This window comes from Chrysoperla carnea, chromosome 4 (genome assembly GCF_905475395.1).
Source record: "Chrysoperla carnea chromosome 4, inChrCarn1.1, whole genome shotgun sequence".
Classification (NCBI taxonomy): Eukaryota; Metazoa; Arthropoda; class Insecta; order Neuroptera; family Chrysopidae; genus Chrysoperla; species Chrysoperla carnea.
The window spans coordinates 56,750,387-56,777,522 of NC_058340.1; the positions used below are offsets into that span (position 1 = coordinate 56,750,387).

The 27,136-nt window shown below is 28.2% G+C and overlaps 1 protein-coding gene across 2 annotated transcripts in view; it reads left to right on the plus strand.

The window, feature by feature from the left end:
• LOC123297577 overlaps positions 1 to 27,136 on the plus strand; it is a 161,006-nt gene that overhangs the window by 85,399 nt on the left and 48,471 nt on the right. For both annotated transcript variants that reach the window (XM_044879300.1, XM_044879301.1), the window contains exon 2: positions 19,879 to 20,051. In XM_044879300.1, coding sequence (XP_044735235.1) covers positions 19,879 to 20,051 — 173 coding nt within the window. The remainder of the gene's footprint in view (positions 1 to 19,878; positions 20,052 to 27,136) is intronic.

Here is a 27,136-nt window from a genome sequence, read left to right on the forward strand (position 1 = left end):
GCTGAATATGCAGAATTCCATTCTAACAACCTAAATTTCACAAAATTTTTTCTGTTCATAACATTCTGTTCAAAAGTTTGAGCTTCAAAGGTTTGAGTTTTACATTAAATGATCTTAGTCATTTTAATTCTATCCTTTAAGGTGTTAATTGTCGCTAATATTCCCCTTTTACATTAATCGAGCTTTTACTCATTTCGTTCACGGGAAATTTTTGTAATTTTGAACCAAAATAGCCCTCGTCTTGTGTGTCCGAATTTTATCGATTATTTCATTTCAAAATAGCACATATATCTATATCATTAATCTGTCCAAGTCAGTGGAAAGATGAATTTCAATCCATTCATTGATTTTAGTTTGATATATGCGTCAATAATTTTGCAATTGCATGAATAAGGCGACTGTGTCAATTACAATAGCTAATTTATATTAAATACGCGTACAGGCAAAGGCTTGTGATACTAGAAGGATTCTAAAACAAAGAATTCGTAGGAAATTATTTTTTTAAATACATTTTGTTTCATTAGTATATAATTTGAAAAAAAAAAAATTTCAAAAGAGATCGTTTTTGATGTAGATTAGACTTTTAAATTTTCAGCCGAATATTCAAGAATTTGTAGATCGAGATCTCATTTGCAGAAATAGAAATGATTACATTAAATGCTAGCATAGTTACGGATCGAAGACACTACAATTGTGGAACTCGTGTACAAACTATCTGCCACTTTGATTGAGAGTTAATATAAGATATACCAAAAGGTTTTTATAGTCGACTATCTAATGTTTTTAAAGTTGCATATTATTACAGACAAATTATTTATTTTCTTGTGCAACCATTACAGCCATTTCTCTGTTCTTAAAACCAGCACTGAACTTTTATTACGATATTATCGACTGTTAAATATTAATTATTATGAGGGAGCTAAATTTTTCTTACATCTAAATTAATTAATTAATTTACTTTCAAATTTTGCCAACAAATGGCAAACAAATTTCAAATTCTGCACGTGTTTGTATAGGGAAGCGTTGTGCAATAATTATGAATTAATAAATTATTATTGATAAAAATTTTAAATAATTTTCTAAGTATGGCAATAATCTCACATATCAGCAGTTGACAGCAGTGCTGGATTTAGGCTTAGGCCCGTGAGGCCCGGGCCTAGGGCGGCACAATTTTAGGGGCGGCAAAATTTTTGAAACGTCAAAATTTTAAAAGCAAACCATTTCAAGGGCAATCCCAATTTTTTTCAATAAAATTTATTGAATAATCTAATGATTGAAGGTACTTTTTAATGTGCCGCAATGTTAATTATTTAATAGATCAATTGGCTTTTATCAATATTAGTTTTATCGATAAATATTATGGATTATTAAAAAAAATAAAAACAGAATGCTGAATTGAAAAATTTTGAGAACTTATGTACCTTTTTTGTATTTTCAGTGAAATTTTTGTATTTTCAGTATAATTAATCTCATTTTACAATGTACAGAGCCCTGAAACAATTTTTATTTATATAGTGCTTCATTAATTTACCTAATTAATCTACTTCTGGTTGTCTATCTGTCTCTCTGTCTGCACGTCTGTCAACACGATAACTCAAAACAAAAAGAGCAACATAGATCAATTGGGGTCTTGTAACTGTTAGAGATAGAACAAAAGTTTAAATGTTAAAAATCTTCCTTATAAAATGCGGCTGAGAGGGCGGCATATCAAACCGGGCCTAGGGCGGCATTCAGCCTTAATCCGCTACTGGTTGACAGTCTAATTAATATATGAATGAATTGAAATTATAAATAGTGGTTACTTCTTGATTTATTTGGTCTGAATTTATTACCGATACATGTTTCATGGTGTGAAAATTTTGTACCCGCTATATTCTTTGCACAAGCAACTATCGTTGTATGGATATTATAAAGGATATATACATGTACCTATAAATATGTATAGAAGAAAATATTGTCTCATCGACCGACTACTCAAGAAATCTAACCATATATCTTATTTTATTGCATTTTCCCGGTGCTAATAGAACACTTCTATACCTATATAAATGTCTACGATAAAATCTCAATTGTATTTAATTTTGTATTCGCGTAATTTATTGAACTTTGTTGCACGATATCGAATATAATTGTACACATGTGATTTAGTTCACTGCTACGCTACATATTGGAAGAAGATACCAACAATGCAAAAGAATAAATTAGTAGATCACACTAGTAAATCTAGTCTTAGCTATTATAAAATCGGCCTGCAAGTATACATCTATCTTCGTATATTGCTCTTGTTGCTATGTTATATGTATACAGAGAGTTTTTAAAATATTGATAAATAATTTTCGTTCTATGGGTTTTTGTTATGTGCATCTATCAAGAGCTGAGTCTGCCAAATTTTGATCGTGAACAGAATTTCTTGTATTAGGCCATACTCAAAGATCAGTCAGTAAATACTTATTTTACAGTCAGTTTAATATGTATTAGCAAAATTCGTCCGTTTGGTCTTCATATTCAAAATAACGATTTTTTTCTCAATTTCCTGGATGAATTTTTGTAATATATAAATACGTATTTCGACTACCAAGTAGTCAACATCAGTATGAATTAGCTAATCGTAATTACTTTGATTGTGTATGTTAGTCGTTGCAAATTTGGTGCAGTTCGTCACTAGATCTAGGAAATTAAGGCAAAAACTAAAATTTATTTCAAAATATCCTAGAGATTTCATTTATGATCTTTTATAATATTTATACTTGCTTTATTTGTTTTATGTCTTATTAGTAGGCATTTCAACATTAAAAATAAAGAGTACCGCTTTATAGCCCACACTTTTCCTGCACACACTTTTTCGCCCTTTTATTAACAATTTCATGGATTTTGATTTTTTGGTGTGGAATTCTAATTTTTTTGAAAATAAAATTTTGCCCATGATACTCGCTGATAATGTAACTTTCTATAGATAAAATAGGTTTTAAAATTGGTTGAGTAGTTAATTCAAAACTGACGAATTTTCATACAAACTGTCATCCTTTTTTGACTATGAAAATGACGAAATTTCATACAAACTTCCATCCCCTAAATGACTCCCTAAAAGAATGAATTTGTTTAAAATAATAATACAGTATCATTTTAATCACTTACTTCTTAATGCAAATGTGTACGTCATTTAAAGAATGTTTGTGCTACATTTCAGTCTTCTAGACTCAGTGGTTTCGGATCTACGTTGATCGACCAGTCAGTCAGTCAGTTTCATTTTTTTTATAAATAGACTAATGAACCAGAATGATGAAAAATTGAAAATTTGGGTGTAGGTTTTAGTGTTTATGTGTCATTAAATACATATTTTAGTACTTATTATAACAAAACATGTAACTAAAAGGCCACTCGCAAAAGAGACTCATTTTTTGCTACTTTATGAATATATTTCAAGAGAGAATTTTTCATGAGATAAAAGATTACAGTATAGATAAAAGTATGAATGATAAAATATTATAATAATCTTTTTGAATACCTACAGTAGTTGGATTTTCAATGTGCAGGGATTAATTAACTACAGGTATTAACTGCAATCTTATATTAACTAAAATCTTATTTCCCATAAAACCTAAACAAGGAAAAGAAACACAAGAAGCTTATATTAGTGTATATAATAACCGGTTTTAGATTTCTCAAAAGATAGTGCTTAGTTGTAAAAAAGGAATAAAAGCACACCAAAAGTTAATCCCAATAAAACGGCTTTTCCGATCCGATAAATATCCGATAAAACTAACATTTACCTTATCCAATTAATCGTATTGAATTTTCGACGTTATACAACTCTTAAATTTAAGTAAAATTCTTAACTACTACATTGATGTCATTTGTATCTAAAAGCTCGAAATAAGCTCATAGTATTGAATTGTCACTAATGTGAATGATCAATTGAATATAAGGTGTCAGGAAGAGTGATTAGTTGTTATAAACACAAAGTAGCTTAACTCGCAATTTCGACTTCAACCTTTGACAAAAACTATTTATAAAGTGTATGTTGAACTCAAATTAGATTTCAATAAACATATCTCAACTAAACTCTATCTAAAGTGTACGTTTTATTGTGTTATTTGTTATGATACGATTTTAAAATTATTCTGGGAATGATAAGAAAATATTTGAATTGAACTTTGTTTATACAATACAATCTATTTTCAATATATAGTTTACCTATTAATAGTAATTGGCTATTTTAATTATCATTATATGATTGGTATTCTAAATAAACATTCTAATTTAAATATATTTTAAACAAAAATAGATTTTTATTTTTGAAAAAATAATTCAGTTCAAATAAATAGAGTATTATCGCTAGTCAAAAATAAATCATGAAATTTGAAAAAAGTTAAAATTTATGTAAAAATATACTTAAATATTCTGATTTCGAGTCACAAAAGCACATTTTTCTTTTATAATATTAAAATTAAAAATCGTAATTTTTAAACTGTATATCACGTGACCTAAAACGCGGGTAAGTCCTGATGTGATGTCATAACGGTATGAGTCATAGACCATCAGTTAGTTCGGTGTAGACAGTTGGGTATAATATATACATAGATAATAAAGTATTTATATTTATTATAATCAGATGTCCATGAATATATCTGTCAAACTTATTTGTGTTATTTCGTATAGTGATACCGATATTACGTCATCAAATTGGATGCCCGCGTTTTTGACAGATAGGCCCCCACGATAGGCCAGTAAAACAAGCAACTTGATGTCGGAAAATATAGAGACCATAATTTCGAGCAAATTTCAAACTGTTAGATAATTATTTCGAGTAGTTTGAAAACTGAAAGAAAAAGCTAGCAAAAAAGAAACTAACAAAAAACAAATCGACTAGCTCAAATGATTAAAGTAAGCTAATAATTCCTATCTAATAAAAATATTAGATAAGAATTGAGAGTTGTCACTTTCACAATTTTCCCGAAAATTCCTAAAAAAAAAGTATGTTAATAGTAGTGGTATCCTGAATGAGCGGCAGGTTATTCAAATCTGATTTTATTTTCTGCTAAATTGATGTTTTTAATTGTTTGAAATTTTCTTGAAAAAATGCTGTGTTTCTTTTCAAGAGTTATGGCTAGTGTATAAAATTTGTTAAAAGTTTAAATAGATTTTCAAATTTAAAAACTTCGATTTTAAGGTAATTCCTTCCCTACAATTTAGTATTAATTATTGGCTTATTGGCCCATTCTATATGTATAGTTTTTTACTGCTTGCTGTAGTGTACACCATTACTTATCAGATACAATACAATCAAATACAATCAAATTAATACACACTTAAATTTTCCATTTGAAATAATACTCTAAATGTAATTCTTAATTTAATATTTTGGGGAAACTAAACGATGAATATTACTTTTTTTTGTCAAAACGGCGACACTAGTGGAAAACTCGCTGGAAAAAATTCAAAAGATTACCATTTTCATACGTTTCTCTTTTGCTATGAGTGTTAAAAATGGCATTTTTCATTGCAATTAATATCTCATGTTAGATGCGGTAAATTGGCTTTAAATTTTAACATCGTGTGTATTAGACTTTTAATTAATTATATTAAAAGTTATTATTATTTTTCTTAATATTTTGCTTAAATGATCCAACAACCTTCACAAGTTCACAAACATTGTTTTTATCCTGGGTTATTTTTGTCAAGGTGTATTTTTGTTTGGATTATTACATGGAATGATTGACCGATGATTGTATCGATATGACCTGTATAATTACCAATTTGTATCTACATGTATTTTATATTACCTATTGCATTATTATGGAGGAGACAGCTTTAAGAAAAACGTATTTATGTGATGACAACCACATCTAAAAAAATGAAAACTAGCTTCAAGATATATACGTTAGTGCTCATTTCCGTAAAGAAATACAACCGGAAGTTAATGCATATGCCTGTGCCACGTTTATTGAATTCATGCGCTTCAGTACTATATTATAAAATACCGTTGTATATGGAGAAAGATACATTAAGTTTGATGGCTAAACTACATATGTATATATATATATATATATATATATATATATATATATATATATATATATATATATACATATTATATATTTTATACATAATATCATCTTGCTGATGTCTATCTTCGTTTTAATACTTTTGTATGAGAGAGACATACATATAGGTGTTGGCACGTAATTAAAAATGAAAATAAAAATATAGTCTTAGTAGATGTATTTAATATCCATGTTATAAGAGTTAATTGTTGAAATACCATGTATAGACAGTGTTGATTATGTAACTTTGTTTTTTTACGTCATACAAGTAAAAAAACGATAGCCACTCTTAGATAACCACACAGAACTGATATTCTCATATAATACATACTATAAAATTTGCGCCTGGTTTGCACCCTCAACGGTAAGCGGTGATATTTACGAATGTTTAAAGGTTTATGACAAAAGTTGTTTATTTTTTATAGGAAACATTTTTTACATTTAAAATTTTATTCTATCTCTAACGTTTTACAAGTTGGATCTTACAGACTCAAGATCGAAAAGGGTCTTACAGACCCATTTACGATATCTTTCTTCGTGTTTGAGTTATCGTGTTGCCAGACGGACAGAAAATGGGCTATTTGTTCGTAGCATCAATATTTTTAAGCGTTACAAACTTGGGACTTAACTTATTATACCTTGATATATTTCATATATACATTGCATTTCAGATAAAAAAGAGACAAAATTAATACATTGTTTTAAAACGTCTTAAATCACGGTTATAGAAACTTGGAGACCTTTGGTTCAATTTTTTTTTTCACTTTTAATCATATTTTTCAGACATTGTATGCAGCGTTTAATAATATTATAAATATGAGGCACTAGTTTTTATATTCCATTTCCTGAAACCATTTCCATTCCTTGATTTGGATGTCATTGTTGTGTTGACGGTAGTTTTTTAATGATTTTTTTTAAATATTCCTAATAGTCTATGATCCGAATTAGGGTCGATTAATCTGTTTTATTTGTTTTATTTTGTGAAATATAAAATGTTAACAAATATCCTTGCAGTGGGTTTTCTAAAAACATGTGGTCAAGGCCGACCTTAATTCCGACCTAGTTGGTTTTTTATAAACTATTATTTTCATTTGTTTAACTCGAAAATATAGTTAAATATTATACTTAGCAATAAGTCTTGCACTTAAATACTAAGTCTGTTATTAAATTTTAAGAAATTTATAATCTAAATATTAGTTTTATATTTTCTATAAAATGCTACACGAAATTATATATAAATAAAATATGACGTAATCGTCAGATATTCATGTATTGCTATTATGAAAAATGAAAATATATATTTATTTGAAGGATGAGAGTATGACGATGATATGGTGAGATATTACATTTTGAAAGCCATTCATTTGCGTTTAATACCATAAACCATATTTTTTATAAAAAGCAATTTTATTTACAAAGTATGAATGTACTATTATGTTAAAAATTTATATTATATAAAAAAATATTTATCATATTTAATAATCAATTATTTTTAAAAAGTTCATTCAAAAATTTAATGATATAGTTAAAATTTAATTGTTTATATTATTTTATTTCAGCCGTTATGGTGATATATAAAGCCAATGAAACCTTTAAAAAATAATAAGCTGTCAGTTTATAGCTCTCTCTGATCGAGGGTAACTTGAAAAATAATTGTATAACCTGGAAAGTGCTTAAAAGAGGTTTTTCGTTTCTCATTGACGAAAATTTCAAAGAGAATTCTTCGATTTTCACACCGAACAAGAGATTTTTTGGAGTCACTGTTTGATAATTAAGTTTCGAGTTAGTTAAGTTCGAGCAGATTTTTTATTTCTATGAAGCACATCGATCTGACTTGCCGGCTAGTTCTGATCACCATATGACTGTTGATAATGCCAAAGACAAGTTATTGGACAAATAAGCGTCTAGGGCCTGTAAGTATGCCCATACAACCATACATACATCGAATATGCATATAATGAGAGTATGAAAGCTAGTACAGTTAAGGAGTTATGATAGATTTGTCCAAGCGAAAACTAATAAAGCACGTATTTCCATCCAAACTCAAATTCTAGTTCAACCGAAGTTTTCGGTATCGCAAACCAAGATAATAAAGAGGACTTCAAACTTGAAAATGAAGTATTTTAAGGCAATTCAGACAGCTGAAAGTACAGACGAAATCAAACACACTTACATAACTACAAATTTCATAAAATATAATTTCAGTAATTTGTGTCTACTGAGCGACCAACGCATGCTCATGAAAATATAACAAGGCTGTAATAATAAAATATACAAGGCTGTAGGCTGTAGGTTAAGTCAATATCGACGGAGAATGAACGTGTTTTCTTGTTATCGGGAAATATGTTTGTTTTGTTAACCAAGTTTTTATGGTTATCTAAATATGTAGATTTAGTTGATTTAATTTGACTAATCATTTTTTATTTAATTCAAGACGGTACACTTCGGAACTGGTAGGTATATAATAATTAAGTACTACTCTTTACTTTTTTATATAAACAAGAAACTAAAAATGTACCACTTGATTTATTTGAGTTCATCTTTTTGTTTAATTTGTAATAAAGAAAAATTGGAATATGACATCATTATAAATTTCAAAATATCTCGAGATACTGGAAAAAAACTTTCGTCGAGAATTATCGTGCCTCGAGAAATAAAAAAAGAGCTCGAGAAACCAGAAACCCTATAGTAAATATTAAGTAATATTTTTAATATGCATACTTTTGTAGATAATAAAATGAAATAAATATTTTTATGAAATTACCAATTCCAAGAATTTTCCTGCCTTAAAAACATTCAAGTGTTGAATTAATTTTTAATGATAATACTTTAAAATGATAATTTAAAGAAAGATAATACTAATATTTACTCATTTAAATTAAATATACACTTTTTAAAAACTATTTATAAAAGAAAAACGTAAAATTTTTTATTATAATGAATATAAAATATTTGTATTGTAAATTGAGTATATATATATAGAGATGTGAAATGTAAAAATGCTTTTTATTTTCATGAAAGCTTTTTTATTACTATATAAAAACATTAAAGTCTACTTTCTAAACAAATTCATTATTATTTATAAACTTCATATTCTTTGTTTTAGTGAGATATTTAGAGGAGAGTGGCATACCATGACATTATTATTCATCCTATCACAGAGTCTGGATAATAGAATATTTATGGTATCGCAATCTCTTCTTTGTTTATAAAAGTTTCTTTTACCAAAACTGTCTCTCGTTCATGCAGGAGTGATTTTTCTCATTAATAGAGGATCCAGAAAAATCAAAGTTACTAAGTTCCACAAATTTGAAGAGAATAGGCCATAAATTGCATATATTAGCTAGAGTTGTTATAGAGGTTCAGGAGGGAAAACAAGGAAAGCTTCTTTCTCTCATAGAGGTTTTGGATTTTTCCTTATACATGTTTTAATGATTTTAAATTATGAGGCCTGGCATTTTCTTCGCTGTGCGTTCAGTAAGAATTTCAACTTTTTTTATTGACTTGGGGTTGAAAAATAGTTTTTCCCCGTTTGAACTACACAAACCTCCTCATGTTTACGTGCTTTGTATCACTATTTAACAATCTATAATCATTGATCAGTGGAACAATACGTTGCATAGATGGCTGTGTGCTTATTCAAACTTTAAACTTAAAGCACAAAATAAAATAGTCGACTTGTAAAAAAAATAGAGTTAGAGTAAATTTTTTTATTTTTTGACTGTATAACTTAAAATAAATGCATATAGAATAGATAATAGCCTCATATTTACAGTTCCTTTAACTGAAGAATGATCTAAATGTATATTGTCCCTAAGGTACAAAACTTTTCCCTACTTAGTAGGGTAGCTAGTTGCTCTTCTTTTTTAAATTTAAATAAAAAATAAAAGAAAATAAAGGAATGTTAATTTTATAATTCATTATTATTTTAACAGATTTGAATATTTTGAGAAAAAAAATTTAAAAAAAATTCATAACATTTATTAGAAGTTTTTAATTCAATGTTATGATTTTTAAAAGAAATTAAAATTACATACAAATCACATCGTGTTAAATATGTAGGGGGATCCATAACTAGATATACAATACAATATTATTTTAATAGGTATTCGTTTATTTAACATTCTAAAAAATTGACTAAAATAAATTATTATCGAAATTCTTTGATTTAAGTTCTTTTTCCGAGTCGCTAGCAATGAATTTAAAATCAATTATCTCTGTCAATACGTACATAGTACATATATACAGCTATAATTGCTATTCGTATTACTAATAAAGCATAATAAATAAAAGTTAGAAATATAAATTCTGGATGGAACGTCATTCAACTTCCATACACTGGTAGAATACAAAAGAGAGAAAAGGTTATCAAAAATTATCATTTAGCAAATCTCTTATAAAGAAAAATAGTTTTAGCAGAATTAAGATCATACTATTTTTTTATTACCATGTTTTAAAGTGGCACCTTTTTCAGTTTTCTAATTTTCTAGACAAAGTCTCGTGGATTATAATATTTTCAAAGAGAAATTACTAAGACGTAAGCTAAATAGCCTTTTTTGCGTACAAAAAATGGGAACAGTACAACAGATTTCTGAATTGGAAAAGATTCAAAAAAAATCCCTCGGAAAAATTATTTTAAAAGTAGTGTTTTTCAGGTTGATTCAATATTTTATAATCTCTTTATGCCATATTTTCGTCAATTCCAACTCATTTTTCTGCGGATTTTCTATGGTTTCTTTTTGCGTAGAAATTTTTCACAATAAATCTATATATTATTTATTTTTTTATATATTGACAAAAGAAATTATGGAAATTAAAAAAATAGTATTTTGATAAAGTAATAATTAAAAAACGAAGCAACGTAAAATAATCCTGGTATAAAAAAGTTTCTATTATATAATCGATTGTTTATTGCCCAGGATTGAATCACAGTCTAAAGTTTTCGAGACCCAAGATCAGATGTTGACCACCTTCTAATTTTACGTCATAGTTAAAATGATCATCCACTTTTTAGTGTAATAAAGCGTGTTTTTTTAAATGGTCTTTTAAAACTATTATTTATTTTTTAAGTCTCGTTAAGTTAAAGTTTTTGTTCTCTTTGGGTAACAATTAGTATCTTTGTTCCTTATGTATCTTTGGGTAATACAAATTGAATTTTTAGCGGGTCCCTAAAATCTTTGAGTTCAAAGTTTCTACTCTATTGGTTCTGCTAATAGTCTTGAAATGCAGCATTGTATTCTCCACATAGAAGTTAAAATAATTCCATTTAAAATTCTTATCATTTATATATTCGATTCAACAATAAAAGTCATTATTTTGTTGTTAGAAGAAAAAAAAAATGAATAAATCGTATGCGATGCGTAGTACACGACTAAAATAAATAAAGATTGTTTTATATAATACATAGAATGGATGGATAATAGTATTCGTTGGTAGTTGTAATATGTGTAGACACAAAAAAATATATTTAAATTATATAGTATTTACATTTGTTGGAAAATAATAATAAATATTTGAAATTACATGCATATATAATAAAAAAATAAAAATTGGTGAATGGAGAATATAACTCCTCACTTTATGGTAATTTTATTCATTTTTACTTTTTTAAATTGTTTTATTTTTGTAAATTAATTATTTTTATATTTATTTATATAGTTTATAAGATATTTATATCTACTTAATTTTCAATTATCGAATTTAAATCCACATAGGTACTCCATTCTTTCTCTTTCCATTCTTACTCCACCCTTCTAATAATATATGATACCAAGGTATACCAACCTCCAAAAGCGTTCTGATCTTTTTTATCATCATATTCGCAATCAGCGATCGCAAAAAGCCCGAGTAACAATTCAGGACTTTTTACACATAATTAGAGGATGATTAGATAATTAACGAAAATATTTATAAAATTGATCGTTTTGAAAACGGCTAAAGATATCGAAATTTTTCACTCTACATTTATTTTATAAAATCAATTAGTTTCAAGATATTGTTAATTAGCATATACTTGGCCGTTTATTCCGATTTTCGGGAAAATGGCTGAAGATATCAAAATTTCTGATACCACGTTTCTTTTAGGAAAAAAAATATTCGACAGTTTTTGTTTGAAACTTTTTTCAAGTTGATATACATAGCGTTGATTAACGCAACCCCAGCACCTTTGAGACTCCGCGTTAATAGGGTCTTAAACTAGATGTCGAAACCTTCCTGTTTTTTTAGTTTTTTTGCCTTTGGATAAGTACATGAAATCGCTTTTTTCAGTTTTTTTGAATGGCCTAATATGTCTATATGTGGGCTTTTCTTTCACGACTAAATGGTCAAATTAATTTTGATGAAATTTCGCAAGGACATTCTTTCAGCTCTGATGATGAAGATAAGCTATTATTTTTTAATTGAAAATCAACCTTTTAAGGGATGAATTTGGGTTTACTTCTAAACTCTACAAAAAAATTGAAGGCTCTAGTTGTGCGTTATCACTAATCTACGCGACCAATTGTTTTTGGAATTAGCCAGCAATAAGGACCAAAATTTTTATATATGCACTTACTTTCCCATTAATATAAAAACGTACATAACGTTTATAACGACTATCGGCTATTACGACTAAATATGCTCTCTTCAAATTGTTATAATCAATTTTGACTGATATAGAAAAGTGGCTAGTACCAATTTTTTACAAAATTAGTAACACATTAAGACATAAAAGCATGTTGAAAATATATACCCACTCTGTATACACCCTTCTTAGTTTCCAAGGTTTTTGTAATATTAGTAAGTTTATTATAAGTTTACAGATTTTTTCATATTTAAATATTTATTACTTTTAGTCAAATCGAACTTATTAAATAATAACTTTTCAACACTAAAAATTTATTTAAAAGTAATAATAGTGAATATAAACTGAATTTCAAAATTGAATTGAAACTTTTAAAAGTGAATAAAACTAATAATTTTAGAATATAGTTAAACGAACTTTCATATAATATAAGAAGTAGTTTGGATAGAAATCTAATAAAATTATTTAATATATTTTCGTTTAATAATTTGAACAAATTCAATTTCATATGTTGTTTCCAATAAAAAAAAAAAAAAAAACATTATCAAATATACATTTTAAATAAAATGGTTGGAATTATCTTTTTGCTTTTGCTGTTTGAATAATTTTTCCTAAATTTAATAAGAGATTTTTCGTGTTTGTTAAATTTTAAATACGAAAATCGTACTCTGAGCTGTTATCTCATTCCGCATTGGTACAGTAGAAATTGTCAAAATAACACAATATACTTATAAATAATTATGCTTACATTATGGAGAATTTGTTTGTGTAACGGCTAAAAGAGACCAATTCGGCTGGATCATATTTCATACAAATTTCCAAATACCGTATAATCAGTCTCAAAAAGAGAGAGAGATCCAAATTAATAGATAAGCTGGCCGTTCCTTGAAGTTTTTTTGTCGATATGGTTCTTTTTTCTTTCGGGAACCATGTGCTTTATGTGCGAAAATTTTACAATTGTAATGATTTTACTCAAAAATTAATTAGTCTTTTTTCAAAGAAAGTTTAAATAATATCGCCTCCTTATGCTAACGTGTGCGATGGATATCAATCGATAATGTAAGTCGTACAGATCCGAACGCCATAGGCCATTTACCTTTTGCGGATCATTTGTTGTGCAGATCACCTTAATGATTGATCTGGTGCATATAATTTTTGTAAAACGATTTGCGAAAGTCAAATGATCCGTAGAAACTGATACAGCTTCGCTATCCATTGATATCATCCAAGTGCCCGTCTGGTGTTTTGTCTTGGGGCAAGGTGGCAATATATTGTAAACTAACCTGTCATTTTTGATCACCACCTTTATGAAAGTCCTAAATATGTCCATATTATTTAAAAAAAAAGGTTAGAATATCGATTAGTATTGATTTCGCACTCGTCAGATGCTAATAGTATATTACATAGCTAGGTTGTTTGTCACTCTTGGCTTAGCCTAGAGCTGCTCGATGGACGCGAAAGCGGCAACTTCTTTAACATTTAAAAATATTATTTTTTCGTTACTGGAGGGGAGTGTATTTGTACTAAAGACATCTACACCCTGCTGATTCCGATACTGGCTGAAACACTTCTATTCATAAAATTTATATCTAACATACCACACATAATATAACTTTCACCATTAAACTATCTATAAATATACATATTATTTATTATATAGCTTCTAAATAAAATGTTTTAAATTAACAAAAACAATATGAAAGGACGTACCAAAACCATTGTTATATGTTCCACAAATGATGCTTCAAAAATAACGACACTTAACGATGCAAAATATTATCATCATCATTATAAAATATATTACACCCTCAAATGTTTCACTCATGCTTTTCTACTCTCATCCTTCATGCTCGATACAATATGTACACGTATATTTAGATCAGTCATTAAAGCCAAAAAATGGATGATAATTACTGAACGATCAGATAGTGGCACATTAATTTATTTCCCAAGGAACATTCAGTCATTCATCCATGTACTCGGACATCAGGATCGTAATCAGCGAGCAAAATACCTCCTAGATAACAGGATGGAATTTCGGGTCAAAAATGGCATGATTTTCGAAATACGTGACAGAATTAGTGAAGTCTAACATCGGAGACTATGACGGTGACTAGCCTTCGATTTAAGTTCCTCACAGTTCAAGATGTGTGATAGAAAATTCGGTTAACGTAGTTTAATTATGTTATTAAGTTGCATTTATTTCACTTTAGAAATTATTTTAGTTCAGGGTGACTGATCCAAGAACATATATATTAAGGATATCAAACCTCCTATGCTGAGCTATAATCGTAGGAGGTTTGATATCCTTAACTATAAAGGCTATAAACTATAAAGGCGCCTATCCGGGCGGAGTCTAGTCATCGGTCGTTGCGTACTTTGTACTACGCATCAGACTGCCTAAATGATTGAAAACAATTAAAATTGTTCAATTGATTGAAAACAAAAGAAAAAAAATTGAAAACAAAACATGTGCAGTACCAAGTACGCAACGACAGACTCGCCCAGATAGGCACCTTTTTCCTGCTACCCTTTTCAATCAAGTTTTTCGTCCTTAATATATATGTTCTTGTACGGATCTTATAATGAAATTGGAAACCATAATTTAATATGACAATATACCTATAATAGAAAAGGTACTAATATTTAAATATGCGATCGCATCGCACCTTGCTAGATAGTCTTCTGACGACTGGTCTAATTTTTTCTCTTATACTAGCATGTTGCTACCATTTTCTATACGCCTTGTGCTGCAACGTTTCAACTGACATTATTACATGGATAAAGATGATATCTGTGTGTATATGAATTAATACAATCATAAAACCCATTTTACTCTCTCACGACTTTGGTACCATCTTCTTAATATTTTATTTATATACAGTTTGGTTCAATTTTATTTTTATACAATCGAAAATATATAATTCAAAGTAATGCGGTCAATTAGCAAACGCTACTTATGACGAGCAGGATATTGATAATCCATCGAGTGGTTTCAAAACTATAAAGTACCGACACTGTCGATAAAAACTTATACTTGACGTAGAGGGGAGAAATAGATTTTTATAGGTTTTTGGGCGTATATTACGAACTTATTGGTCTTCTTACGAATTATGTGCCTTCTTTGGCATTGGCTATATTTTCAGCTAAAAGGCCACAATATGAACATGTAGGGAGTATCAAAAACGATCGTTAACTACGATCCAAAAAAGAACAAACTTACATACGGCTTTAGGGTTTATGTTTGGAGTAACATAATTTATAGCTGTTAATATTAATAATTCAAAAATTAAAAAAGAATCACTTTTCTAAACATTCTCTTTTCTAATTTTTGAATTATTAATATTAACATCTATAAATTATGTTCCAAACAACATAAAACCCGTATGCAAGTCATAAGTCATAATCACGCTGACCATTAAGTTTGTTCTTTTTTGGATCGTAGTTAACGATCTTTTTAGGTACTACATGTTCATATTGTGGCTTTTTAGCTGAAAAGTGTATCGTTTGGATAATTCGAAATGAAAAATAATTTAATAAAAATATTATCCCTTATTGCACTAAAAGTAATGTGTTTAAATGCTTTGCACGCTCAAATTGAAAATGTTCAAGAAATTAATACTAATTGACATAGTAAAACATGCATGGTATGTACAAAATTTCCTTCCTTATTCAAGACACAAAATTAGAAAAGCAAAAATTAATTTCGTAGACATTTTTCATTAAAACAACGAGATACGGTGATTTAATATTCACTACAAATCAATTGGTAATGTCAAAATTATTTGGTACAAAATTTCCATTGCGAAAGAAAATTGGAAGATAAGGAGTAATATTTAATTTTCTTTAAAAACTTGACCGAGATGGTTTTTAAATATGAGTAAAAATTTGAAGAGATTCCCAAGGAAAAACTGCTTTTTGACTTTTTTAAAGCTTTGCTCATCTCTACAACACTACAAATTGGGATAGAGCGTTTAAGGTTTTTATGTGATTTTTAAAAGAGTTTGGTGGCTGTAATTACCCAGCAATTTTCCCACTTTTTTATATCAAAATACAATGTTTTCTGCAATGTTTACTTAAAAACTGTCTTTAATTTTGAATTTATTATTATTTTATAATTTATAACCTTAAATAACGCCATAAAAATTACCCAAAAACTTTAAAATTAGAGCTCTGTATAAACACACATAATATTATCTTTTGTTTTCTATCAGAATACATATTATGATGAAAATGATAATAATAATAATAATGCAGTTTACTTTACTTAGGTTGTCATGGAAAAGGGGGCATGAAAATAGGGTGTGTAGTATGTACACTCAGTAAGAGCCTTAAGCATAACATATATTCACTTATATATCTAACAAATTGTATATACAATAATAATTCATATAGGTAAATGATATGAGGTAAGGTGGTAAGGTGCTAAGATGGTAATGGTAAATATGTATGTGGGATACTTTGCACATACAATAAGGATGCATCATGTATGATGCTCTTATTATTATTATTATGACTATTATGATGTTTATTATATGTGTATTGAAAATAAGTATGTGTATCCACGAAATATTGAAGAGATTTCGTTAAATATGAAGGTTCAATTTTATCTTATACTTCAGTAATCGGCAGAGTACACTAGACTCTGATACACCTATATTTTACTAGACAAGAGATGGGTGCATTATGATTACTAAGCGAATTCCCTCGTAAATGGAACAAATAACACATTTTTTGTCAAATTGAATATTGCACTTTTAATTTTTATTTCAAAAACTAAGCTCCTAGAGAAAAAATTAGAACAGTAATTTTTTGCCTTAAACTGATAAAAATATACAAACATATTTTATTTTGAAAATATTCATAATTTTGTACTTTACGCATCCCAACCCCTTCTTTATCTGTTAATTTTTCTCATAAACAAACTTGACCTTTCAAATGCCAAAAACTTTCTTTATACCAGCATATTTGTTGCGTTGACAACATTTAGTGGGCCCTTCAAAGGAATACCCGATTTCGTCGAAGAATAAACATCAAAAATCAGAACATAAGAAACTTCATATAGCAATCTAAATACAGCTCATATTTGCAATAATAACAGCTGAAACTACTTTTATAATGAAATAAAAAATATCTATCCGTTGGGTCGGCAGTAAAGAAGTGCAATCGCTGGTAAAATGTTGCATGAGATAATGTTTTTGACCGCAATATACGGAAATTTGAAAATAAAGTGTTAACTAACTTAACTGTTAGTTTGGGAATGTTGAAATTGAAGAACTATTCAAGCCAGAAAATATTAGCATCTGAAAGGAAATGTCATAGGTTTTCCACCAAACTAATAGTATGGGCAGTTTATTTTATTAATTCAAGAGAATCCGCATACTTTACACTATTTTTGGATTTATGTTAGAATTTCTTGAGATTTTATTGAAGATTTAGAAAGAAATTGTCGCCCTATTAGCTCAGTTGGTTAAGGCGTTACCAATTCCGTCCGCGGTATGCCTAGGGTAGCGGGTTCGATTCCCACGGTCGCAACAAATTTAATTTAATTAACAGTTGTGATGGGCTGGTGTAGTGCATGGTATACGCATGAAGGAGGTGCACTAAGCCTTTGAAATTTAGGAGCTGATAAACGAAATTATCATCGAAAAGGTGGTAAAACACATATATGGTTTCACAATGGGCTCTATAGCCTAAGTGTGTCCTTCGTGGACAAACAATATAACCTAACCTAACCTAGTAAGAAATTGTCATTCTGATTAAAAGTTTCAATGGGTGGAACTCTAAGAAAAACTTTTTTTTTTCGTTATTACCGCCCCGAAAAGACCAAAAATGTTTTCACAAGAATAAACATACTTTTTAATTAAAATAATTTTGTTGAATAATGCATAGTATAGGCATATAATGAGTTCTTAACGTTTGGGGAATTGCAATATCGGTTTTTAGAGGGAGACAAAGTTTATGAATTGTGAGAAACAAAATTTCTCCAAAAATTAAAAATTATTATCACTTGCATATACAATATTGAAATTCACAGGTTTTTTGAAGGTCGAATAAACTAAAACCAACATCCATACATTTGCTGCATGCGTCAAAAAAGAAATGCTTGTTGTTAGGAACAGCCTAAAAATCTTTTAGGCAGGATGATCTTTAATAAAAAAACCTATAATATCCAGAAAATTTAATCCAAAATAAATCACTGCGTGGCGAAGACATCAATTCAAACTATGTGATTTCGCGAAAATTCCACATGTGAAATAATAAAAAATTCCTCCTTCGGAATATTGAGAACGCCGAACTACTAAGTTATTATATTCAACATTCTAAACTTATGCCATACGTGTGTGCTAGATTTTTTTTCATTTAGAAAAAAATAGAATAATGTATTATTACGAAAACTATAAATACATATATAGTTTTAAAAGGATACCTTTTGGTGAAATTAGAATACATTTTTTTAAAAGAATATGAGCTGATTTGAATAAAATTATGTCAGCAAATTGTTGTCAGATTATTGCACTATTGCGGAAAAGTAACAAAGCATTCTATTGCTATTTAACTGACTTGAAAAAACATGGATGTTCGTAATATGGAACTTTCGGTACTGAAAAATAACTTAGAAATATATATATAAATATACTAATTTTGAGTCATAAAAGCCCATTATTGTTTTATTATATTAAAATTAAAAATCCTAATTTTTAAACTGTATATCATGTGACCTAAAACACGAGCGAGCCCTGACGTGATGTCATATACGCAAAAACTGTCAGTTTAGTGTAAACAGCTGGGTACATATCTGTCTTTAACTGTGTTCTTTCGTCAGTGCATTTCATTTGTGCCTATTTATTTATTAAAAGGTAAATAATAACCACTAAGGACATGATAAAAAGAAGGTAAAAACTGATGAAGACAAAAATGTTGATACAGTGACTTAAGTCAACAAGATAGATGACAGCGTTTTTGACAGAATAAAAAAGAAAGCAAGAAAGCGTGTTTATTTTGCCAGAATATAGTTTTTTATTGTTTTTTATTAGAAAAATCAATATTTTGAAGTGATTTTTCAAACATAGCAGAATACCCTGTTTGTGTAAAGCGAGCAAGTATTTTTTTTGTATAAAGTATGAGTATGAAAAACTAATATAATCTATTTTTAATTTAATCCACTAAATAAGAGATTCTAGTTTTGATCTTTTGATTCTAATTTTGATATTTTTGTAAACAAATAATAGAAAAGACGCTTTAATATTGGTCAATTTAATATTGTTTTAGGTTATTCATGGATCGATTCAAAACAACAATGGAAGCAACTTCAAAAGAATCCTGTAGAGCCAACACATTTTCCATTGCCAGAATTCGACATGACAAAATCATCACAAGTGTCAGTACTCGAAGGACAAATAGCTTATTTGCCATGTGTTGTACGAAATTTGGGAGACCGTGTGGTAAGTTCTTTTAAGATTCTTAAAAGGATCAAAAATATCTTAAATATCATTTTTATTAAATGCGCTGAGTTATCTTTTGTCTTGAGTAGTATATTTGAAAGTAAAGAATGCCATTTTATTTTGCAATATATGAAGCTTTTTCAGTTACGTGCTGATTATCTTAAAAAACAAAAGTAATTTTTAAAATTATTGGTTTTGAATTAGTTTCTTACTGCAAGGTTATGTTATTTCTTACTAAAGCTTCTTACTTTAGATTGATAATGGAAAATCCAAGATCATACAAAGAGCGTTTTCTTTGTAGCTTTAGTTTTGTCATATATGATCTAATTATAGTCTATATCTGATCTGACAAACAAGAAATGTCTATTTGAGACCAAGATGACCATATTTGTTAGACATCGCCTCAGTTAAAAGATATTAATTCATAGTTTAAATTAACAAGAAACAGACTTAAAATTTTTCAGCATTTCTCAAGATGACAGTAAAATGAGCTATGTAAGTTGTAGAATATCTCGAAGACTATTCAATAGATTGAATAGAAATAAATAAAGACGTATCTAAACGATTATTTGTAAATCATAACTGAACCCAGCTATTTAATAATCGGAACATTTTATATTCAGTCATCTGATACCTTTAGTCCTAGGCATTGTTTATCAAGTTTAAAATAAATATAGTTGATGGATTTTTTGTGATATTATTTCAACATTTTTTTTATAAAAACATAATATTTAAAAATGAAAAACATCATAATTTATAATTAAAATAATTTTTACAGTTCAGTTAAATTTTTATTAAATTGTACATGCAAACACAAAGAAGACACTTACCATGGAATATCCATACGTATCATTTTTAGTACATATATACACTTTCAGCTGGAAATATAGAGTGTTTGCGTTGTTATGAGATAATTCCCCAAATTACCTTAACGTAGTTCCAGCATGGTATTTGCAGTTTCTATGTTAAAGCAATGGTACAATTTTTTTTTCGACAGAATTTAACGAAAAATTAAATTTAAGAATTTAATAATGCTTACTATTAATTCCCAAAGTTTCAGAAATTTTGACCGTTTAAAATGGGAAATAATTATGCCAACGTCCCAATTTCGATCAATTTACGTCAAAATTAATATCTCGAAAGTGAAAATTAATTTCTAAATTTTTTTTTTAGAATTGTATTGTATAAACATTTTTTTCTACTTTTTCTTCAATATATAATAATATCATAAAAAATAGTTGGAGAGACCGGACATTTTACATGCTTTAAATGGGACATGACCCTCAAAATCGCGAACTTTGTCTTTAAATATCTCGCGATCTAAACGGTCAAAAATTATGAAATTTTAGGAATTCATAAATAAAGCTATTATAAACCCGAGAAAAAAAATTCGGCCAAATCTGTCGAAAAGTGATTTCATGCTGGTACTACCTTAAGATATAAGTAAATGTTTTTCATAAAATATTCCTTCTTGACCTCTAGATTTTATCTAGGTATAAAATTTAAATAAAAAGGTATGGGTATATATGGTTTTTAGAAACCAGTTCAATAAAATTATTATGTTCACACTATAAATTATTTAGAAAGAGTTTTCTGGAATTGTCATCGATAGCATGTAAGGTAAGGGAGCTGAATGATGTAACGTGGATAACTACTAAATATTTACATTGTTTAAACAATATTTGTGCACTTTTTGTTTACTACATAGTGAATTTTAACTTTTGGTGCGAAACACAAATGTTTTTGAAAATAAAATATAGCCCTTGTTATTGATAATGTAGTATTCTATAGGTAAAATAAATTTAAAAATCGGAAAAATCCTTTCTGAAATGACACTTAAAGAATAAAATCAATATCCTCTCAAAATTTGAAACTTCTACAAAGTAAGAAATTTTTTTCCGATATCAACTTAACGGCAATCATTTAATTATTTCATTTATTTAATTGTTATAAATTGCATGCGTTTCTTACAATTTTTACTATTTCTGTTTATTAAAGTACATTTAATAAGCCGGAAAATACCATCAAATGTGGAAAAGTGGTGTAACAGCTCCGATTTCAGAAATTTTTTGTGTGCGTGCTCGCTAGACCTTCAGGAACATTTAGCCTTCCGAGACAATTTCAGAGGTGAAATTCAGAATTTTCTAAATTTTTTTATCATTGACACTTCTAGAGGTAGTTTTAATGGGGTTGCAACCATACTCAGTTGCTTTTTGACTTGAGATTCGAGAACAGAGAATCTTAAAGGTTCTCAAGAAACGATTTTTGAGGTAAAATTTTGAATTTAATAAATTTTTTTTTAACTGCCACTTGCAGGGGTAGTTTTAATGGGATTGCAAACGTATTCAGTTATTTTTTAACCATGAATTCATGTTCGGCTACCTCGAAAACTGTTTTCACTGTTACTATTTGGAGTGCTTTGTGGATGGCACAACTACCCTAATTTTCTCAGTTTTCTTGGTAATGCAGTGGTGAGGCTGAAAGTTCCTGAAGGTATAAGGAACACGTACACAAAAAATTTTGAAATCGGAGTTGTTCATCATTTTTAGTGATTTTGTTTTTTTGTTTTGTTTTTTCAAAAATCTCAAAACACTTGGATTTTTGAGAAAAATGTAATGATAACTTAAATGTTGAAATCCGTTTAGCCGTTTGGAAGATACGAGGTAATAAAGAATTTTACAAACAAATATACATAAATACATTCAATCATACATACACACAAGATTCACGCGAAAAACATAGCCACTCCTTGACAGTTGGGTAAAAAAGAAACATTGAAAAAAATCATCAAAATCGGATCTGTAACTGAGGTATTCCGGGTAAAAACATTCATTGATGCGACTATTTCGTCTATTTCTATATTTAACTAAAAAACACCAGCTATAACTATTCATTCTTTATTTTGTTACTGGTTATTATTGACATCGTTTATTTTAGCATTTTAAGCTTATAATCGGCGTCGTAAATTTAGTCTTGATTATTTAATCTAATTAATTGCAACACACAAAAAGTTGTTTTTAGTTTTACATGTAAATAGCAGGCAGGCAACCTGTATAAATAAATAAAAAAATTAAACTAAACTAAATATATGTATAAACGAAGTAACTATTATATAACAGTATAACATGGACAGGACGCATTTTTTACTTAGAGAGTAGTATTCATTTAATGTAATTTTTGCAAACATTTTAATTTTATTTTTGTTAATGTTGTTATATTCTATACATATACATAAATGTATATTTTTTGTGCATAAGTTATGCTATAGGTTGGGTTTCGTAAATAATATCTATTTCACATTTATTTTTTTCAAAATAAATTAATAATTAATATAAATTAAAAATTTAAAGAAACCTCCAAAACAAAATCAAGCTTTATCGATTCGTTTGTGACATCATAGTTTCTAAAAGGCTGACACTATTTTTAGTTCTTTCTTATTTGAAAGGTAATTTGATAAACACGATTGAATCCCGATAACCGATTTGTAGGTTTCAAGAAAATCGACGCACTTTAAATCTACTCGTTTGAAGATCAACACCTCTTTCCTAGTTGAAATCCGGTATGAAACTCGAATTTCAAACATAGCGAACACACTCAGTCAAATTACCTTTCATACTAAAAACAAAAAATTTATATCGGTCAATGTGTTTAGTAGCTCCTAAACGTAGTTCTTCCATCGTAGCTCCTAAACGGAAGAACCGGTTTTGATTTTTTGTTTGTTTTATAGTATTTTGATCGAGAGAGTTCTTAGCTATGTTTCAAGAACATATGATCAGTTGTTTGAAGATCACCACAACTTTTCCAGCTGTAATCGGTTACGGAATCCTAAACTTGAAAACTTGAAAAAAGTAAATATGAAAATTGGTTCATCCGTTTAGAAGCTAAGATGCCAAAGACAGATTAAAGAACGTTTTGAAAAGAGTTAAAGAATTTTGGTAAAAAAAATTTAACTATACATTAATTTTATTATGGAAATTATTATCGTAGAATGACTGTACTAAAATGTAAAATAAAATAAATATGTTTAAAAAAATGTGCAATAGGGAATACAAGGAACGACAATATTAAAAATGAAAATAATGACTAACGAATAAATAATAATAATCATCATTGTCGCATTTACGTACAATATTCATGATATTTTTCAACAGGACACACTATATTTAATGAGATCTAAAACGAATGTCCATAGATTCTTTCATTTACAGAATGTTTGAGCAATTATATCTTTGGCCAATACGTAAATATAAGATAAGTGTTGTATATATCATTTATACTTTTCTTATAAATAGGCTGATTCATGAGTTGAGATTCTGATACATCGATCATTTTCATACTTTGAAATATAACGATTTACAATTTTTTTCTCAAATTTGATTGCTATTTTCATTAATAATACTGTAAGTGCTCGATAACTGGCGTATGGGTTAGTTACTTTACCTTGAATTAAGTACGGATTTTATAAAGGCTACTAATGTACTTAAAAGTTATTCTAAAAATTGATGTGAGTTTCGACTCATTACCTTCTCCATTTTTCGAGCTATACACCGGTCCAGAAAGACAATAATTTGATATTTCAAGGAGAAATAAAAATAGTAAATGCTACACCTTTTGAAACGTTGAGGCTACGTCACCAAATCCTAGCTGTAATTGTTTGTCAATTCTAATTAATGAGGTGATTAAGAATATTTTTGGAAGTTTTATCCTTGGTTTTTTTAAAAGAGGGCTTTCAATTCTTACTCTTCACCGAATCTCCTGACATCCATATTTACCACAGAACAAGCTATAGCAATGGTTTAATTCTTGCTAAAATGCATTGTAAAGATGAATCGAAAATAATAATAATTTAAATACTAATTTTTTATGCTATTTTTTTATTTTATGCAATTATATATTGTGTGGATAAAATGTACGGTTTTCGAGTTATTCTCAAGAAACTCTTCAAAAGCAATTGAAAAATAGATTTGTTCAATCTTAAATATCTGAATTTTTGGATAAGGGATGTCCAGATTTTTTACTATCAAAAGGACAGGTTTTTATTTTATGAACAATATGATAAATTAGAACAAAACAAAAAATCAATCATTGACTCGAGTTGTTTATTAAGATGTCTATAATGAAACATTTCGTAATAGATAATAGTAAACCATTTTCTGGAATGTTTTTTTCATTATTTTCCCGTAAATTCTGTACTACGTACTGGATACCATGAAACATTTAGGTAGATTGTTATACGTATTACCTATGTAAAGTAACTCCATCCGGCTAACTACTAGTGGTCATACAAATAATTACAATGTGTTGTTTTATGTGACAATGTTTGTTTGTATATGTGTTTGCCTATGTTTGTTTGTTTGCCCACTCTACTCTCTCTCTCCTAGACTAAAACATAATTTTGTGTTTGTATGTTATGTCATCGTTATGTTGGGCGCTAGTTGCTACTAACTAGCCATTATATTTGTATTTATATGAACAAATTGTATTAGCTACTGAATTTTGAATATGCAGGAAGTACTGTGAAATTTTCATATAGCTATCAACATAATATTAAATTTTTAAATAAATTTCTGTGGTTTATTTGGTGAGGACTGAGTGTATTCGTGACGACTAAAATGGTGCTTTAATTGAATATTCCAATGTTGCTTTAATTAAATATCTTCTAATATATAAAAATTTCGTGTCGCGGTGTTTGTGTATAAACTCCTCCAAAACGGCCTGGCCGATTTTGAATAAAATTTTGAAGGGAAACTTTCTTTTGACTCGTAATTGAACTCCTCTTAAATAGATTGACCGATTTTGAATATTCACAATTCGGTCACACCACAAAATGTTTTTGAGGGTCCCGCATCTAATTAAAATCCATGAAATAAATAATCGAGACGCATTAAATAATATATAACATTACATCTTACAATTCAAATGTATTTATTTGCGCTCCCACCATATTTATGTAGAATTTTGAACAGCTATTTGAATAGTATTGAGATATTATTTATTATCCTTCAGTATTGTGAATAAGTATTTAAGAGAGCTTTATGCGAGCGCATCGAGTATAATTGAAAATAAATTATATATATATATATATATATATTTTGTCATCGAACGAAAAATTGGTAAATTGGTAAAAAATGGTTATAATGTGAATAATATGTATAAAGTTCAAAAAAAAATGTTAGTGTACTTAAATACACTTTTAGCAAGAGGGAATATTTTGAAAATTAATCCCTAAGGTGAACATAAGGGACATAGGTCTAATTGTCCTAGAAAATAGAAGTAAAGTTTGTGTTTAACAGACAGGGTAGGTTAAAATGTCTAACCAGGCGAGATAAGCAATAGTATTACCTATTAATAAATAATTAGTGCTACAGGTGCTAATTTAGAATTAATAATCACTGATCAAAAGTTATAATTAAATAAATTAATAATTCAGTTTTGCTAATATAGGCCTTTCGATTGTATATCACTATAAGATCTTCGGAACTCATACTCTGCTTAGTAGTACCATAAGTAGGTAGGAACATCTTCATGTAAGATTGGTCTTTTTTGTGATATTTAAATACAAAAATAGTAAAATTGTTGGCTTCACAATTTTCCGGGATGAGATTGTTTCGGAACTGATAAATTTAATATTTTGTAAGAATGTTAAAGTTATCGAATTGTTAATAAACAAAATAAAATTATAGACTTCTTTTGTGATTGTTTGTTAAAAATAACGAAAATTATTCTTATTCAAAATTATATTTCATTGATTGCTCTTACACTGAACAATATTTTTTTCGAAAGATAAAATTATCGAGTGGTCAACCAAGAAATAAGGTTTTTTTTTTTTTGTAGATGTTGAAAAAAACGTTTATCTTTTATGAGTAATAAGAAAACATATAAAAATGATTTTTTATTATCTACACTTGTATAGATATTTTCTTATGATTATTAAATGTCTTTTCACCAAATTTAACTTATTCATAAATATTTTGATTGGTTTTTTGATCAAGGTTAACGCTTTATCAGAATTATGTAAAATTCCAGAAAATAACGATTTTAATTTTGCTATACTTTCAGAATCATACATTTTTTAAAGAAATATT